The sequence below is a fragment of the Muntiacus reevesi genome, chromosome 15, assembly GCF_963930625.1.
Source record: "Muntiacus reevesi chromosome 15, mMunRee1.1, whole genome shotgun sequence".
Taxonomy (NCBI): domain Eukaryota; kingdom Metazoa; phylum Chordata; class Mammalia; order Artiodactyla; family Cervidae; genus Muntiacus; species Muntiacus reevesi.
In genome coordinates, this window is record NC_089263.1 from 42,768,553 (window position 1) to 42,787,821 (window position 19,269).

General features: G+C 33.7%; 1 protein-coding gene across 4 annotated transcripts in view; it reads left to right on the forward strand.

Annotated features, from left to right (window-relative positions):
* LOC136147245 (signal recognition particle subunit SRP54) overlaps positions 1-19,269 on the forward strand; it is a 68,127-nt gene that overhangs the window by 15,351 nt on the left and 33,507 nt on the right. For all 4 annotated transcript variants that reach the window (XM_065906560.1, XM_065906557.1, XM_065906556.1 and 1 more), the window contains 10 exons: positions 1,768-1,872; positions 2,503-2,569; positions 2,650-2,707; positions 7,192-7,342; positions 8,861-9,009; positions 9,290-9,390; positions 9,884-9,970; positions 13,876-13,949; positions 14,147-14,255; positions 18,657-18,827. In XM_065906560.1, coding sequence (XP_065762632.1) covers positions 1,768-1,872; positions 2,503-2,569; positions 2,650-2,707; positions 7,192-7,342; positions 8,861-9,009; positions 9,290-9,390; positions 9,884-9,970; positions 13,876-13,949; positions 14,147-14,255; positions 18,657-18,827 — 1,072 coding nt within the window. The remainder of the gene's footprint in view (positions 1-1,767; positions 1,873-2,502; positions 2,570-2,649; positions 2,708-7,191; positions 7,343-8,860; positions 9,010-9,289; positions 9,391-9,883; positions 9,971-13,875; positions 13,950-14,146; positions 14,256-18,656; positions 18,828-19,269) is intronic.

A 19,269-nucleotide genomic window follows, 5' to 3' on the forward strand; every position in this document is an offset into this window, starting at 1 on the left:
GACAGTGTCCCAATTCTTAAGTCGTCTGGTGAGATCAGTATGGATATTAATAAATAAAATTTTCAATGTTGTGTAATGATATGTGTCAACAATGGGAGATCTGCCTAACTCAATAAACCAGTATTTTCTAAATGACTAGTGTATAATGTTACAGAAGCATGCACCAGTATAAGATCGATTCAAAGTCCAAGATAGGATAACAGATTTTGATGTGATAGAATATGAAAATTCAGTACTGCAGTTCTAGGATGCGGGAGGAAGAGAAGATAAATTTATAATAAAATCATTATTCAATAAAACATAAGTTCCAAATAGTAGGTTCATGGAGAGCTGAGTGATTCTGCCATGGGATATAGAGAATGGAGGTGAATATAGGGCAGCATTAGTATTCTGAGAGAGTCTAAGAGGAAGGGCAGTGGATTTATGTTTTAAGATTGTTGTTTATTTCAGAAGTTGCTTATGGGTAGCTCTGTGCCTGAGAAGAAGATAACAAAATGTATTTTCTTTTCCTCCCTTTTCTACCATATGGCTTTCCTTGAAATCAGCTATAATATGGATTATGTAACTTTCATGGTATCATCTAGCATGGGCTCAGCAAATTTCTCTTAAGAAAAAATAGTTGCAGCTTTGTGGGTCATATGGTCTTTGTTGCAACGACTCAGGTCTGGTGTTGTAGCACAAAAGCAGTAAATGAGTGGGCATGTGGGTGTTAAGACTTTATTTACACATAGTGGTAAATGTGGTCTATGTCCTCTGGTCTAGGATATTAACTACTATTACGGTTTGATTATATAGAGATAGAGGTTTCAAGTTCCAAATAACTGACTTGGAAATGTATTATTTTTTTAAATGAATGTTAAAAATGCCTCCTGCTTGTTAGTTTGGGGACTGTCTGTTTATATACCGTAATTTTCCACTGATTGCCATTATAAAATTGGTGATTATTTTTTACTTTAAATATTATAACTTTATAGAGCAGTACATCCAATGGCATTGGACAGTTTAACATTTGACTCACTTGGAAAATGTTTCACATGTAGTTTGTAATTTTGCTCATATATAAACACTTGTGAAATTGAATAGGAAGGTAGGTGCCATTACAGTATTAAAGCCACTAGCCACATGTGGTTATTGAGACTTGTAATGTGGCTAGTCCATACTGAGATCTGGTATTGAATGGATGGATAAGAGATCCATGCCAAGTTTTAAGACCTAGCATGGCACATTTATTTAGGGAAAAAAAAGACCTAGCATGGGAAAAGGAAATATAAAATAGCTCATTAATTTTTAAATGTAGATTACATGTTAAAATTATAATATTTTAGATATATTGAGTTAAAGTATTAACATTAATATCATTTGTTTTTACTTTTTGAACTGTCACTACTAGAAATTTAAAAATTCTTATGTGACCTGTACATATATTATATTTCTACAGCGCTATTGTAGATTGCTCCTTTGCTCAGACTTGGTCTCACATTCATACACTTTCAACTTTTTCTAAAAAATGTTTGAGATCCTTGCCTCTGAATTGGTTTGGGAGTATAGGCTTGCTTATAACTTCACAATGCCCTATTTTAAATTCTTAAATTTCACTATGTGTATATACTACAGAGGGAAATAGAGTTGCGTTAGAATGGGAGGCTTATGGTTGCCTCTTACATTGAAATGTCTGTAAATCATTTTTATAATTTGAAAGTTGTGGGGAGAGAGGTTTTGAATGTAACCATGTGCTAACCTGATTTTATCTTTGTTTTTGGTATGTAGCTTGTAGACCCTGGAGTTAAAGCATGGACACCCACTAAAGGAAAACAGAATGTGATCATGTTTGTTGGATTGCAAGGGAGTGGTAAAACAACTACATGTTCAAAGGTAAATTATACTTAATTAAAAAAAAACAAAGTTATGGAGAAGATATGTTTGAGGAAATCAAGTGCTTTTACCAAGAAGACTGTTCCTATTCTTTAAGGAGATGAGGATATGGTTTTTGGAGAGGTAAAGGTGGGAAGTTTACCTTATATCCTGTGGCTCAGGATTCCCTTTTCACAGTGTCTCACCCAATATAATATGTATGGATCTTCATTTTACATATCATTTTGCTAATTTTAAGTTCATTATACCACTCTTTCCTTCATAATTGGGTACCTCAACTTCGTTACCAGATTTTGCTTCAGAAGCCTCAACTATGTATAGTTCAGAAAGAAAAAATAAAAGGATAATTTCCTAGAGAGTCATGTTATTGTTTGTTTTTAATTAACATTAATAACATTTTTTATTGTGGTCATTTTTTACTCGATCATTTCATATCCTTTGAATGTGACTGTTTGGCACTTAGAGTTTAAACTCTTCAGGAAATCTTTGGTATTCAGAATGTAATAATATTACTTTTTAGGAGAATATGAACTGTTTTATTTTACTCCTTAAGTAAATAATAAGTGTAAACAGAAACAATTACATGTGTAAAATTTGTATTTATTGATTTTTAAAATCTTCCTTTCCCAGTTAGCGTATTATTATCAGAGGAAAGGTTGGAAGACCTGTTTGATATGTGCAGACACATTCAGAGCAGGTATTGTGCTGAAATTTGAAAATTATTTCCTGAAATTTTTATTTTCAAGTTTAAGGACTCATTAACTTTTTATTTCATAGGCGCTTTTGATCAACTAAAACAGAATGCAACCAAAGCAAGAATTCCATTTTATGGAAGGTGGGTTCTGGTTTTTATTCTTAAGTTCATATGTCCTACCTTATCTATCTGACTTTTTACTTTATGCTATCTGGCCACATTTTAATATGTACCTGTAAGCTTGAATCATTTTTGGGATAAAGTAGGGGTATAATTAATACATTGTTATCTTTTATTATTATAACATGATTTTTCTGATCCAGGCTGATCAGAGCAGGTATTGTTTAGCTTATAATTTTTCCTGTACTTACCCTGCCTTGCATGCTTTCCAGCCTTCTGCTTCTATTCCAGTTGTTTCTTTTAAGACCTGTCTGAAGCATTTCTCGGTTCAACATACCCTGGTGAATTCTACATTGTCTGTTTCTCTAGTGCATCATTTTTTTTTCATTTATTTGTATTAGTTGGAGGCTAATTACTTTACAATATTGTAGTGGTTTTTGTCATATATTGACATGAATCAGCCATGGATTTACATGTGTTCCCCATCCCGATCCCCCCTCCCACTTCCCTCCCCATCCCATCCCTCTGGGTCTTCCCAGTGCACCAGCCCTGAGCACTTGTCTCATGCCTCCAACCTGGGCTGGCGATCTGTTTCACACTTGATAATATACATGTTTCAGTGCTATTCTCTCAGATCATCCCACTCTCACCTTCTCCAAGAGAGTCCAAAAGTCTATTCTATACATGTGTGTCTCTTTTTCTGTCTTGCATATAGGGTTATTGTTACCATCTTTCTAAATTCCATATATATGCGTTAGTATACTGTATTGGTGTTTATCTTTCTGGCTGTCTTCACTCTGTATAATGGGCTCCAGTTTCATCCATCTCATTAGAACTGATTCAAATGTATTCTTTTTAATGGCTGAGTAATATTCCATGGTGTATATGTACCACAGCTTCCTTATCCATTCGTCTGCTGATGGGCATCTAGGTTGCTTCCATGTCCTGGCTATTATAAACAGTGCTGCGATGAGCATTGGGGTGCACGTGTCTCTTTCAGATCTGGTTTCCTCAGTGTGTATGCTCAGGAGTGGGATTGCTGGGTCATATGGCAGTTCTATTTCCAGTTTTTAAGGAAGCTGCACACTGTTCTCCATAGTGGCTGTTTAGTACACCATTTTTTAAAAGTTTGTGTTCGATCATCCTAAAATGGTTTGTAATCTATGTTTATCTCGGAGTCTGATCATTGCTAACCTTCATTTGCTACATTGCTGTTCAGTTAGGTGATTTGTTTATGTTAAAATGACTAATGAAAATAATTGAGTCAAGATTGAGTTTAGAAAGACTTATTTGAGAAAATAACATTTTTCTTAATGCTACTCATATATTAATATAAGAAGATTATTATTAATATAGAAAACTTAAGCTAAAATTTGAAGTAATTGAATGATATCATTTTATAAATCATTATTTGCTACTTTTTGGCCAAAGAAACTAGTGAACTTTGGCTATGGTATGCTCTTTATTTAAATTCTTTTATTAGTTTTTTTTTTGTTTTTTGGTTGCAACATGCTGATTTCAGGATCTTAGTTCCCCAACCAGAGATTGAACCCAGGCCCTTGGCAGTGAAAGCACAGAGTCCTAACCACTGAACCACCAGGGAATTCCCTCTATTTTTTTATGATAATTTCTAGCAAATAGATTTAAGAATGATGTTAGGAATTTAATTTTTAGGATAAGAACTTTTTCTAACATAGATTTAAAAATCAAAGGATAATAGACAGTTACATATTTAGAGTTCATATTTGCACAGTGATAGGTGTGAGCTGATAGGTGGCTCAGATGGTAGAGAATCTTCCTGCAGTGCAGGAGACCTGGGTTCGATCCTTGGGTCGGAAAGATGCCCTGGAAAAGGAAATAGCAACCCACTCCAGTATTCTTACCTGGAGAATACCATAGACAGAGGAGCTTGGTTGGCTACAGTCTGTGGGTTGCAAAGAGTCAGACACGACTGAGCAAGTAATGCTTAGGCTACTTACTTGAACTATTAGCCAAAGCCAGAGCCTTAATTTTTAACCAGTTTCTCAGTACTGTTTATTAAATAATCTCTCCTTTGCTTATGTATATGGAGTAAAATATTAGCGATCATTGTTTCTTCTGGGAGAGATGAAATGGATCCAACTGGGGAAGGAAGGATTTGAAATGGTCTCTAATGTTAAATTTACATGTTCGCATTTATTGGGGGGACAGTAGATATGTTTTTTTTTGTACCATTTGTTCTGTCTTTTTTAAAAAGAAACACTATTTTAAATAAAAAAATTTTAAAGAAGTGAAAGTACTAACAGTTTCACTTCCCAAATACCAGCTTTTAGCAAGGCCATCTGTGCTTTTTTCAAATGTGCTATATAAACAAATATACAAAAGATAGATAATTTTAAGTTGAAATAGAATCTTTTCATGCTTTGAACCTTGATTGCTTTAGTAGTAGTTATATGGGTTGTATAAATTTGCCAAAGCTCATTAAAATGAATACTTAAAATAGTGCATTTTATGTAAACATACTATTATAGACTTGATTAAAAATGGGATCTTATGACAAGATAAGGGAGTGATTATTCTTCGGAGGGAGTAAAATACTAATTATTTTGTTTTCCTTGGTCTGGGTGTTTTGCTTTATGAAGATTCACTGAGTTTAAACTTTGTGAAACTTTTCCATATATATGTTATATTTCATTAAAATATTTATTATAATAATGGGATCTTAATAATTCTGGACAATATGCTGTTAAAGAGAATTCTTTTTATGACATCACTGTATTCCATTGTATGCATATATGTAAGTAATCTCCTTATGAACATCTTTGATCCTATTTCTTTATATATTTATAAGTTTTATTTTAATTGTATCTTTATCATATTTTAAAATAGCTGGTAATGCTAATTTCTGTCTTCCTTTTCAGTATTTCTTGCCTCTTTCACCTGCTTATTTTCCTGAGTAAATTTTAGGTTTTTTTTATTTGGAGGAAAATTGCTTTATAATGTTGTGTTGATTTCTTTAATCAAGTTCCAGAAAGAAAAATCTCCCTAAGATTATGATTAAAACTATATTGAAGCCAATTAATTTAGGGGAGAACTGACATCTTTGCTTATTTGTATAGTTCCATGTAGAAACTTGCTAGGTCTTTTTTGTTAAAAATTTTGTCCTTAAATATATTAATTTTCTTCTTTTAAGTTTCGCATATATTTTTATTAAGTGTATTTCTGCTTGATTTGTGTTGTTAATTTAGGGGAAAACTTTTTTTTTAATGTTATATATCCTTTCATTTGACAACATTAATCTGTATTAAAAGTTGCCACTAATCAAAAGAATGCAAACAAAAAAAAATCTTATTTTTTGATTTTCAAGTTGAATAGAGTTTTGAGGATTATGAAAATATAATAGCAATGAAATTAAAGTTTTGTGAAGACTTTTAAAAACCAAAAGCCTTAATGAACAAACCATTTGATCCAAATTCAGCTTGTAGGAGTGTATCATAGTTGGGAAGAAACAACATTATATACTATTTATATTGGCTATATTTTTATTACCAGGAAGTTAGAAAACCTTAAATGGCCAACAGTAAGGCATTTATTTAATAAATGATAGCATAGCCATCTGATGGAATGCTATATAACTTGAAAGTCACATGGTTCAAGAATATTTAATGGTTTTACAAAGTGCTACAGAAGGATGACTATTATCAAAAAGAACACAAATAACAAATGTTGACGAGGATATGGAGAAAAGGGAATCCTTGTACACTGTTTGTGGGAATGTGACTTGGTACCACAGCTGTGGAAAACAGTATGGCAGTTTCTCAAAAAGCTGAAAATAGAACTACCATATCACCCAACAGTTCCACTCCTGGGTATATATTTGGGAGGAAAAAAAGACACACTAATTTGAAAAGCTACATTCACTCCAGTCTTCATAGTAGCATTATTTATAATTGCCAAGATATGGAAGCAACTTAAGTGTCCATTAACAGATAAATGGATGAAGAAGATTGAGATACATACACACACACATCCCCCCTCCCCAAATACAGTGCAATACTACTCAGATATAAAAAGGAATGAAAGTTTGCCATTTGCAACAATGTCAGCTGAAAAAAAAATTGTGACTCATTGTATTGTATAGCTATAATGTATAGTGTACATCAACTATACTTCATTTAAAAATGCTTTCAAAAGACTGTTAAGTGGAAAAGCATTATGAAACACTATATAATACAAGTTCAGTTATTAAAGAAAATGTAAAAAAAATTGAGGGATACACAACTCATTCAGGAAAGATATAAAGCAGAATCATATGGGATTTCATAATTTTGAGACTGGATACTGCTTCATGCTGCTCTTTAAATGGCTTGTCATATTTAATACTTACTGGATTTTGTACTTAATTGAAATTGTGATCAATATGACTTTTTCAGAATAGATTAAAGATATACTTGCAATTTCCAAATTACTAGTATTTGAATGTTTTGCTGTTGTGGTTGTTAAATCATTTTTTCCATGTTAAATAGCTATACAGAAATGGATCCTGTTATCATTGCCTCTGAAGGAGTGGAGAAATTCAAAAATGAAAACTTTGAAATTATTATTGTTGATACAAGTGGCCGTCATAAACAAGAAGACTCTTTGTTTGAAGAAATGCTTCAAGTTGCTAATGCTATAGTAAGTAACTTTAATGTAACAACATTATAAGGACTTCAGTTAAAACCTAACTGAGTTTGTGAACCATATAAATTATTTTTTGCTTGTAAGTTTCCAAGTAATTTATTTCTGTTTTGGGCTCCTTTATCTATATGATAAGGACTTAATCTTCTCTACATTGATATGAAATTTTCATGAGTATTGGAAATTCTACTGCTTAATCATCTTATTAGTATGTATAAGAAAAACTAACAAATAAATTGAGAATAACCTTTAGTAACTATTGAATTTCCTTTCTGTAAATTGTTTAAATTAGAAACATTTGCTTTAGGTGAATTTTGAAAGATTTTCAAAATGAAGCATTTAAAAATATTAATCATCATTTAGTGTCACTTTAAAATAGTGATGGAAATAACTTAGGATAAGAAATGGTTTATAGGTAATCTGTAGCACATACTATGAGCCCATATTTGCCACTGACGTGCTGGCAGTAATTCTTTAGTTAATGGTTAGTGCTAATAAGTTGGTTTTTAGCCGTGCCATTATTTTGATTTAGTGGAGCAGATCCGAGGGAAATAGCCTCACCTCTGTTTTTATCCATTTTGGTTTCAGCCCATACTCTTCCGCTTTTTCTTCTTCTCATTTACAGTTGCTGTTCCATTTGCCTGGAGTGTGATTGCTTGAGATTATTGCTTAACTTTTTCCTCTTTATTCAGATCTCAACTCAAATTTTACCTCCAGACAGGCCTTCTCTGACCACCCTATAGAAAGAAGTCTTCCACACCTCATAACTGATTTTCTCTATCCCATTTTAATTGTACATTCTAAATGTTTCAGTTCAGTTTAGTTCAGTCGCTCAGTCATGTCCAACTCTTTGTGACCCCATGGACTGCAGCATGCCAGGCCTCCCTGTCTATCACCAGAGTTTACTCAAATTCATGTCCATTGAGTCAGTGATGCCATCCAACCATCTTATCCTCTGTGTCCCCTTCTCCTCCTGCCTTCAGTCTTTCCCAACATCAGGGTCTTAACATAAGACACTTTGTCTTAACAAAGAGTCATCTCTTTGCATCAGGTGGCCACAGTATTGGAGTTTCAGCTTTAGCATCAGTCCTTCCAATGAATATTCAGGACTGATTTCCTTTAGGATGGACTGGTTGGATCTCCTTGCAGTCCAAGGGACTCCAGAATCTTCTCCAACATCACTGATCAAAAACATCAATTCTTTGACTCTCAGCTTTCTTTATAGTTCACCTCTCACATCCATACATGACTACTGGAAAAACCATAGCCTTGACTAGACGAAGTGTTTATTTGCCTATTTTTTATCTGTTTCCAATGACTTCAGTGTAGGCCCCATAAAGACAAGGATTTTCTTACTCATCTCCATTTGAAGACCTAAATGGTGCCTAATACATACTACTTCTACAGTAAATATTTATTGATTGAATAATTATAATAAATATTTTTATAGCTTCTATTGATGAAATTTACTTAAGGTCAGTTAAAATACATATCTTTTCTATTTAAATTTTCTAGCAACCAGATAACATTGTTTATGTGATGGATGCCTCCATTGGACAGGCTTGTGAAGCCCAGGCTAAGGCTTTTAAAGATAAAGTAGATGTAGCCTCAGTGATAGTGACAAAACTTGATGGCCATGCAAAAGGAGGCGGTGCTCTCAGTGCGTAAGTATCATTAATACTGTTGTCCTGTGCTGTGGACTTACGTACTGTGTGTGTGTATGTTTATGACTTTATTAATCATTAAAAATCTGTTCCAATAGTGGACCTAATATAGTCTGTGAAGGAAGTATAAATAGAAACAGAATTTTGGAGTCCCTCTGATATATCTATAGTTCTGTTTTAGCTAGTGAAAAGCTTGAGCTATGTTCCTTTGTCTAATAAGCTTTGAAATCTAGAAATTTGTTTTCCTTTTTGAGGTTTTGTGTTTTCTTTTTCTTTGCAGAGTTGCTGCCACAAAAAGTCCAATTATTTTCATTGGTACAGGGGAACATATAGATGACTTTGAACCTTTCAAAACACAACCTTTCATCAGCAAACTTCTTGGTGTGTACAGCGGTGGGGATATAGACAAATATCCAAGAAATAGTGTGGCTTTTTAGGACAGATGAAAATTTTAATTCTGCCCTCTCACTGACTAGTTAGGAAAATAATTTCCTTCTATGATTTATCTTCTTCACCTACAAAATAGGGATGATGATAACCTGCTTCCCATGTTTAGAGTGGTAAAAAAGAGCTACTGGATGGGAAGTTCCTTGGGAAAGTTTTAGAGCACAGTACAGAAGTATGTGGTTGTAGTAATAGCAGTGATAATGGCAGCAAAACTTTCATGTTTGAGAGCATGGAATTTGGAATTAAACCCTGGACTGCAGTGCTTTGTTACTTAACCTCTCTAGCTTCAATTTCTAACCTGTAAAGTGTTGTAGAAATACCTGAGCTGCCTATCTCACAGGTTTATATATGTGCATGCATTTTGCATAATGTAGCAATATAACAAGTATACTATTAGTTGCTAATTTTACTTTTTTGGCTCTTATAGGTATGGGTGACATTGAAGGACTGATAGATAAAGTCAATGAGCTGAAGTTGGATGACAATGAAGCACTTATAGAGAAGTTGAAACATGGTATATGAGTAACAAAAAGCATCTGATCACAGATGACTTCCCTTGTTTTCTTTTGATAGAGCTACTATAATTTTTTTGAAGTGATAAGTCCATTAAAGTCAGTTCTTCCAGTGTTTATTTTTTAGATGATTTATATAAAGATCATTTTAAATCTCAGTCATCTAAGCAGCTGTAGAATTGAGTGTTTTCTTTCTTATAATCAAATTGCCTTAAGATTAGTATTGAAGCTTTCATTGGGTTCCTTGGAGTAAAACAGGTTAAAAGTAAGCTAAAATATTCTTTTTTTTTTTTTTTTACATTTTGGTCACTTTATTAAATGACATTAAATAGTTTAAGTTTCAACTACTAAACAGCACTTTGAATGGTGAAAACACAGATAGTATTATTGTCAGACTTGAATGCTTTTCTTTAAAAACACAATTCCAGTCCTTATATATTACAAAACAGTCTTAAAGGAAGAAGTGACATCTTTTCTACAGTACTTAAGATACTCAATACAGAACTGAAAAGCAGTCTAACAGAAACAAAGGCAAGTCTTCACAGCTGTATGATTTCAGCAGCCAAAGCTGGATGATGGACTGAAACATTACTATACAACTGGGACAAAACATATACAATATCACAATACTAAGCAAAAACGCTTTACACCCGAAGAAATAAAACAGGTTACAAAATGTGGAGAATTTAGCAGGCAAAACTGTATTACAAGCAACATTTTAAATCATCATTTTTTTAAGCCATTGCAACTATTTAAAACATCTAAAACAAATATAAAAATGAGCCTTTTAGTATCTTATTGACATGATTTTATCTTTAAATATTTGTTAAAGCTTGATGTTATACTCAAAGTACATATTATGTAGCTAAAATGTCAAGTGAAGATTGTATGCAAAGTGATCCAAGTTTTATCCCAAACTATTTCCAATTAACCTTTCTATGTATTATTCTTTAAGTCATAGTTTCATTCATGGTTTCATTCAAGGTTTAGAAGGTTGCCTAAAATTTTGACATCTATGTCTTTGAGCAAGTAATCAGACCATGATGAAAGTTCCCAGGTTGAGTAAATCAGGTTTAAAGTATTCTGGACTTCTAGCAATACCAACTGATAAGAGCTGGCCAGAGTATATTGTCTTCAAATATTTATTTCACAAATCTTGTCTTTTTCATTTCTTCTAAAGTAAAAACACATCCCGCAGTGAAATAAATTTGATTATATGGCTGGCATAATATCTAAATATGGGAAGGTGGAGGGTGGATCCACCAAACCTCAAAATTCTACATGACAAACTTAGTACTCTTGAATGTTCTACCACTAGTTCTTTCAAGATAAAAGTGGACATCTCTTAATCGTCCAAACAACTCAATACAGTTTTAGCTAATGTTAAACTCATTCTAACTCAGTGATACCTCGAGCAAATCCTCCACCCAGCATTTTTTTTTTTTTTTTTTTGGAATTTGTTTAAGCTAAAATATTCTTTTCTGATTTGTTTGTTTATTTATAAGTTTTATATTTATATAATAAAACATAAAAAGAAATTTAAAAGAGATTAAATACACATTTTCTTCACATTGAAGACAATTCCTGTGAAAGTATGATTAAGAGCTTAAATTTTTTAACCCAACGTAGAACTTTTAAAAATAACCTCAATTTCCTTATGTGTAAAAAGTAGAAGATACTAAGTATCTTCTTCATAGAGTTGTGAAGATGATCTGATATATATATATATAATGTCTAGCACATCAGGAACATTTAACATATACTATTATTGATCATTTCTGTTTTTCTCAAAATGACATGACTCTTAATTTCCATGACCACACACTATCCTGCCTTTGCTCCTTCTCACTCATCTTGTCAGGTACCTATGTCTTTCCATCTTAGATGTTGGTGTTTTCTAGTGATCATTTCTAGGTTATCATCTTTACCTGGAGCTTCAGACTCATATCTGTATGTTTGCTTGCTTGGATGTTCCCTAGATACTGACTTCAACTTGTCCTTATCTTCCCATCTCAACCTCCCACCTGTGTTGCCATCTATGAAAGTTAACATCATTTGTCTTGTTTCCAAAGTCAGAAACTTGGGTGTTGTCATCCACTCATGTCTTCCTCACTCTGCCCAGTCCTTTTTCCATTAATTATTAGTTCTAGTGATTCTACCTCCTAATTATCTCCATTCCATCCCCTACTTCCCAGCAACTATTTAAATTAATCTCTTATCTAGATTGTTTATTCTAAGGCTTTTAACAGGTTTTGCAGTTTGGGGGATTCTTTCCCTTGGACCTGTTTTTTTATACTCCAGCCAAAATGATCTTTCAGAAAGGCAAATTTGATCCTATTACTACTGCCTTTCTTAAAATCTTTCAGTGTCTTCCCATTGCCCTTGGAGTGTTTTTGAGTGACTCCACCATCTAATCCACATCTTCTGGGTCGTGTTTTGACACCGTTGTTCTTAGCATTCCATGTGCCAGTCATGCTGAATTTCTGTCAGTTTCTCAAATGTACGCTACAGTCTTTTTTACCTTGCTGTCCCTCTGCCTGTCAGTTATCCTCTCTTCCTATTTCTGTCCTCCTTTACCCCCACCCAAACTGACTCACTCATACTTCAAGTCTTTACTTAAATATGCTTCAGGAATGTTCTACCTTATCCCTAGACTTAAAACCCCTGCTGTGTGTTTCCACTGGACCCTGTAATTATTGTATTATTCATCACAATTATTTTGATGTCTGTCTTCATTGCTTGAAGTTGAAGACTGGTTTCTAATATATTCCCAGACAGCCTGCTTTCTAACTCCTAGGTCTCTCTTTACGTCTGTGCCCTTGCTTCAGGGGCCTCCTTACTTCCAAATGTAGTGACCTTTCTCTTTTCTCTGGGCTCCCCAAATTTAACATTGTTATCCGCCTTTTATATTTTCAAACTCTACACTTGGATTCCATGACAGTGGGCTTCCTATATCATCTTAGCTTCCATTGTCATTTCTGTATAATGGCCAAATATGCATTTCAGCCTTAACCTGCTCTACCACTGTTTAATTCTATATTTCTAGCTGCCTATTATAACATTTCTTTTGATGTATTTTACTGCTACTTCAAATTCAGAATGCCTAAAACCAAGTACATTCTTTTTTATATCGTAGCACAAAAATAGAAAATAGTCTTTAACTGGAGTTAATTTGCATAATAATGAAATGCTCAGATTCTAAGGATATCATTCCATTAATTTTGACAAATGCTCCTTGGGAAACAGAACATTTCCATTACTCAAGGAAGTTTGCTTATTCCCCTTCCCAGTAAAGCTTCACATAGGAATCCTAGAGTATATATATATATATATTTTTTTTTTTTCCCCCACCTGGTTTCCCTGACTCAACATAATATTTTTGATATTTATCCAAGTGATTTTACTTACCTGTATCCTGTTCTTTTAAGTATTTCATCCAGAGTCGACCTATTTTCCAGTTTATTGACAGTTTAGCTGTTTAAGAAACTCTAAATATTAAAGCAGTTTGCCAAAAATAAATGGAAAAAAAAAATAAAGCAGTTTGCCATTTTTACATTTTCATCAGCAATATATGAGAGTTCTGCTTGTTTTCTGTATCCTCTAACTTTGGTGTAGTCAGATTTTTTAATTTCAGTTATCCTAGTATGTATAGATTGTTACCTTTGTTTTCGCATTTCCTGTGTATGTTTACGTCCATTTTCTCTGATAAAATATGAGCTTCTATAGGATAGGATCTGTCTCCACAGCATTCATCCTGTAATCTTATGCAACTTCTCAGTGAATATTTATTGATTGGATATTTTCTAAGTGTACTTCAAGATGAGCCCATGATTAAGGAAAATATTAGTTTTATTGAATGGAAATGTTCACTCTCTAATATATTTGCATCATTTTTATTGTATTTCAGGTCAGTTTACGTTGCGAGACATGTATGAGCAATTTCAAAATATCATGAAAATGGGCCCCTTCAGTCAGATCTTGGTTAGTTATCCTAAAAAGTTTTTTTCTAACCTCTGTTGTTTTTGTTACAATTTGTAAGAATGGATACACTTGCTTTAATTATTTTAATATTTGGGTAAAAATAGTTACTTTTAAAACTTAATATTAAAGCCATTAGTTAAATGTGAACAATTAATCTCAAGCTATTACTGATTTTTATGTTTAAATATATGTTTTAGGGAATGATCCCTGGTTTTGGAACAGATTTCATGAGCAAAGGAAATGAACAAGAGTCAATGGCAAGGCTAAAGAAATTAATGACAATAATGGATAGTATGAATGATCAAGGTAAGATGGCAGATTTCTTGACTTGGAGGACTGTGTTCTCAATATTAGCAAGTTGAGAATTTCACTGTGTTCTTGTGGACAAGATGGGAAAAAATTTAGAATGAGTGATTATTATTTGGGAGATTTGTAGTTGCTCGAAAGCTCTTGCTCAAAAGGTGTGATTATTGGGTTGACTTCATCTTTGAGAGAAATGTCTAAGTACAGTGCTTCTCCAAATGAGTTCTGTGGTGAGAACACCAGTTCTTCAGTGTTGATAAATAACTTGAAAGGAGAGTCCTGTAGTCAGATAATCTGGGTTTTTTAAAAAAACTGGTACATTATTTATTGCATGTCTTCTCAGACCTCTAATATGCTCACAGGAATTGGGAATCTGAAGAGAGGGACAGTTTAAGCAATATTTACCAACTTACTTTGCTCTCTGAGGTTTCAGTCTTCTCAAGTATACTGCTCTCTCTCTCTAATCCTAGATTATCCCTCCCTCCTATACTTCTGGGTCCTCAGCCCATGAGTATTTCTAGACTCATGACTTCATCATCTTTTTCCCAGTTTTTTAGCACCTTTTCTGATTCAGTGCAGCAAGCATGTCAGGTCTTCTACTCTATCATCTGATCTCTATTTACAAAGAAATACATGTGTTTAGCATTGAATTTTTTCAGTCTTTGGCTAACTTACTGATGAGGCTGTGACAGCCACAAGCCATTCTTCAAACTTTTTCAAGGGCTTTTCTCCATCAGTAAAATTCTCTCCCGTGTGTCCAGTCTCTTCTTCCTACTGATTTTTTTCATCCATCAGCATATAAACATTAACTTCACAATTTCACATTTTCTGGACTTTACTTCTCACTTATACTTTTACTCTGTCTCTTTTCAGTCAAGTTTCTTTAAAAAAAATGGTTTGTGTCCTCAGACTACTGAAATCTGACTTCTGTACCCACCATTGCTCTGAAACAGATTATACAAAGATTTCCAACAACCTTCTACTGGGTCTACTCCAGTGGAGACTTCAATCTTTTCCTTGACCGTTACAACGTTGGATGTTCATTGATGTTTTATTCTTATTTTCTGTTACTTTTTTAGTTCCACTCTTACCCTTACTTTTCTTGTTAACTGCAGTCTCTTTCACTCATCTCATCCTCAATGAGCCTAAAGGAATATATGCCACAAGGTTCTGTTGTTCTCAGCCAGTATTTCTTATTATTGTGTTCCTTTTGTTGAATAATACCACTTCTATATATCCTACCTGATTATTTTTTATAGTCTCTACCCCTTTCTTGATCTCTTGGCCTTCATAGTAACCCAGATAAGGTTGTGTCTTTCTCATCTCTTTATCTTCAACACTGTAAAAATTTTTGTGTGTAGAATTAATAACTGCAGCCTTATCTAGAGTATTTACTCTGCCTAGGCACTGTCATGAGCACTTTACATACATTAACCAGCAATAACTCTTAAGGGACAATTCTGGGTCAAAATCCAATCTAGCTTTTACAGGTCAGGATACAGGGAAGTTGAGTAATCTGCCAAAGTCACTAGTTAGGGAATGGAGAGGCTGGGCTTCTGGCTTGAGAGTCTGTACTCTAGATTACTTCCTGTCTAGATGCTCACTAAATGGGGGACAAGTATCTCTATTACATGTTTGAGAGTTTTCTGAGGAATATAAGTTCCAAAAGGTAGTTCTTCTCCTTTGGTGAGTGACACTTCCATCCATCTACTCAGTCATCCAAGCTAGAAACTGGTGTCAACTTAGATTTACATCCTTGCTGATTTTCTGTCTAGTGGTTTTATTGATTATGGATATAGAGGTGTTGAGATGCCTAACTTTTCTCCTTTCAGTTGTGTTAGTTTTGCTTCATGTATTTTGAAGTTCTTTTGTTGAGTGCATACACATTAGGATTGTTTCGTCTTCTTAGTGAATTGACTTGACTTTTTATCATTATGTATGTAGTGCCCTCCTTTGTCCTGGTCCACTTCATCTGCTATTCATGCAACCACTCCAGCTTTCTTTAATTAGTTGTTTGCATTGTATATCTTTTTCCATCCCTTTACCTTTAACCTACCTATTTTATGCTGGAAATGAATTTCATATCAATAACATGGTAATTTTTTTAAATAATTCTGATAACCTCTTTTAACTGATACTTATATATTAGGATTTAATTCCGCCATTTTATCTTTGGCTCTGTTTTTTCTCTCTGAGTTTTGTTCTTCTGTTTTCTCTTTTTACTTTCCTATGGATTGTTTGAATATTATTTACTATTCTGTTTTATTGTATCTGTATATTTTTTGGTATATTTTACTTTTCTTAGTGGTTACTCTAGGTATTACAGTATATATACATATTAAATTTATCCCAGTCTATTCATATCAGTATTTTTCACTTCAGGTAGAATATAGAAACCTTAACATCACCTTAGACTTAGTGAGTTATACTTCCTAAATATTTCTTGTATTTTCTCTCTCCTCTCTGTCCCCTGCATTAGTTCATACACTCATCATTTCTTACCTGGATTGCTACAGTAGCCTCCTGACATATCCCGTTCTCTTTTTTCACTCCTCTTTTAATCTGTCTTTCTCACTGCCATAAAAACAATCTTTCTAAATATAACAATTCTGGGATCAAAATCTTTCAATGACTTTGTTGTCTTAATGATTAACTCCCAACTCCTCAGCCTGGCATAGGGCTTCCTTGGTGTTTCAGATGGTGAAGAATCTGCCTGCAATGCAGGAGACCTGAGTTCGATCCCTAGGTCTGGAAGATTCCCCTGGAGAAGGAGATGGCTGCCTCCTCCAGTACTGTTGCCTGGAGAATTCCATGGACAGGGGAGCCTGGCGGGCTGTGTCATGGGGTCGCACAGAGTCGGACACAGCTGTGCGACTTCCATAGCCTAGCACATAAGCTCTGCTATAATCTTGTTCTTATTTTTATAACCTCTTAATTTCTCAGCTCTTATCCATGCTTGGTTCCTTCTACACAAAACGATTTCATTTATTCTGGGAATCCATGTTCTGCTTCCTACAATGTCCCTTGTTCCTTTCCTTCTTTACTTACCTCATACTTGTCCTTCAAGACTACACAGTTTAAGAGAAACCAGCAGCATGGGGCCTTTCTTTACTTCCTTTCTTCTTTGAGTTATGTCCCTTCTGCTTTTTGTTAAATTCAGTCTTACTGCTTACCAGGACGTGCTGTTATTAGCTTGTCTTCATTCTCTCACTCCATTTGAGCTCTTGGGAGGAATATGATACACATTTTTGAAATATTTTATCATAATGATGTGGCTTAAAACTGCATTTATGAAATGGATTTAGAGGTTTTAATGGACTGTAAGTTTATTGTGAGATAATTTGATCTTTGTTTGTATTACATTGGTAATCAGTCTTCCCGTAGATTTCAGTTCACTTCTGGACAATATGCTTAGTGGACATAGACAAATTAGAAGATGTATTTAGGAAATCAGCATGATTAATGGGGTGCTAAACCATCTTATAAGAGGAACAGTCAAAAGAGTTAGATATTTGTCACCTAGCGGAAAATTCACATGGTAACTCTGAAATAACTTGAAAGCCTTATTCTTTGTGCCTGGTAAGGAGACATCTATGCAAAATAGGAAGAAGTGTCAGACAGATGTATTTCATATTAATATGGGAAAATATTTTCCATAATTACAGGCATAATAGAATGGTATAGATTGAATTAATTTGGATAGTGGGTCATCTCGCCTGTGGTTGTTAAGATCAAGGTTAGGTGATCACTTATTAGGGGATATTGTGGAGAGAATACAGACATAATAGCAGTTTTGTACCTGAGATTGTACGCAACTAACACCTTGAGAAATGGACCTTGTATTCTAAGAGTTACCAAAACATTGGAGGTGTTTATGTTATGTTCATTCTTTATGTTATAGAAAGAATTGAAATATTAGTAGTAATTACTTGAAATATAAGTTATTCTATTGATTATAGATAGAACCTACCTACTTCTACTTGTTTATTTGCCTAAATTTATGATTTAAAGGGTAATAGTTATTTAGAGCTAAGGTGAGCAATTTTGTTGCTTTTTGAAATATACTTCTGGTATTTATTCTGAGAAGCACTTGGACTTGAAATATGGAAAGGATGGACAAAAAGTTTTTTCAAAGAAAAGACGTTTTTCTGTAGGGTAAGTATGTGTGTATTTGTTTTGTTGTTTTTATAGCTTAAGAACATTATAAATACTCTATTGAATATATTCCATGTTTAGCTTTTAAAAATCAGAGGCAGACACAGCAGATGATAACAGCATTTGTTAAATCTGGTTGGTGGTTTGACCATTATCTTTGTTTTTCTATATGTGAGATATTGAGATGTAACTGCTTTGACAGTGAATGATAATTGTGTGTACATGAGAGTAATTGACCCTTGCCTACAGAACTAGACAGTACTGATGGTGCCAAGGTCTTCAGTAAACAACCAGGAAGAATCCAAAGAGTAGCAAGAGGATCAGGGGTGTCAACAAGAGATGTCCAAGAACTTTTGACACAATATACCAAATTTGCACAGATGGTAAAAAAGATGGGAGGTATCAAAGGACTTTTCAAAGGTAAGAGGAATAACAAGCGCATCATTATTTGACACTCTGAAAGGAAAGAAAGAGGTTGAGAATCTAAAAATTAAAGTTAGGAAGAACTGCTAGTATCAGAAAATATACTGCTGAATTTCATGTTTTATTCAAATACTTCCAAGATTTATCATGTGATCTGTGATTTATCTGTTTTCAGATTCAAGGTAATAAACAGTAATATTTTTTAAAAAATCACAGTTAATGATTTTGTGTGAAGTTATATATTAAGGAAAATTTAAAGACTATGCTAAAATATAAGAAAAAGTTTAAAACACCCATTACATTCACTCCCCAGTGAATCCCATGGGTCTTACTGCAAATAACATTTGATATAACTAGTGTTTTCTTCTGATCTTAACTTCTTTTCCATATTGTCAAGTATTCTTCAAAGTATAACTTTTAGACAGAAGGTATTTTTCCA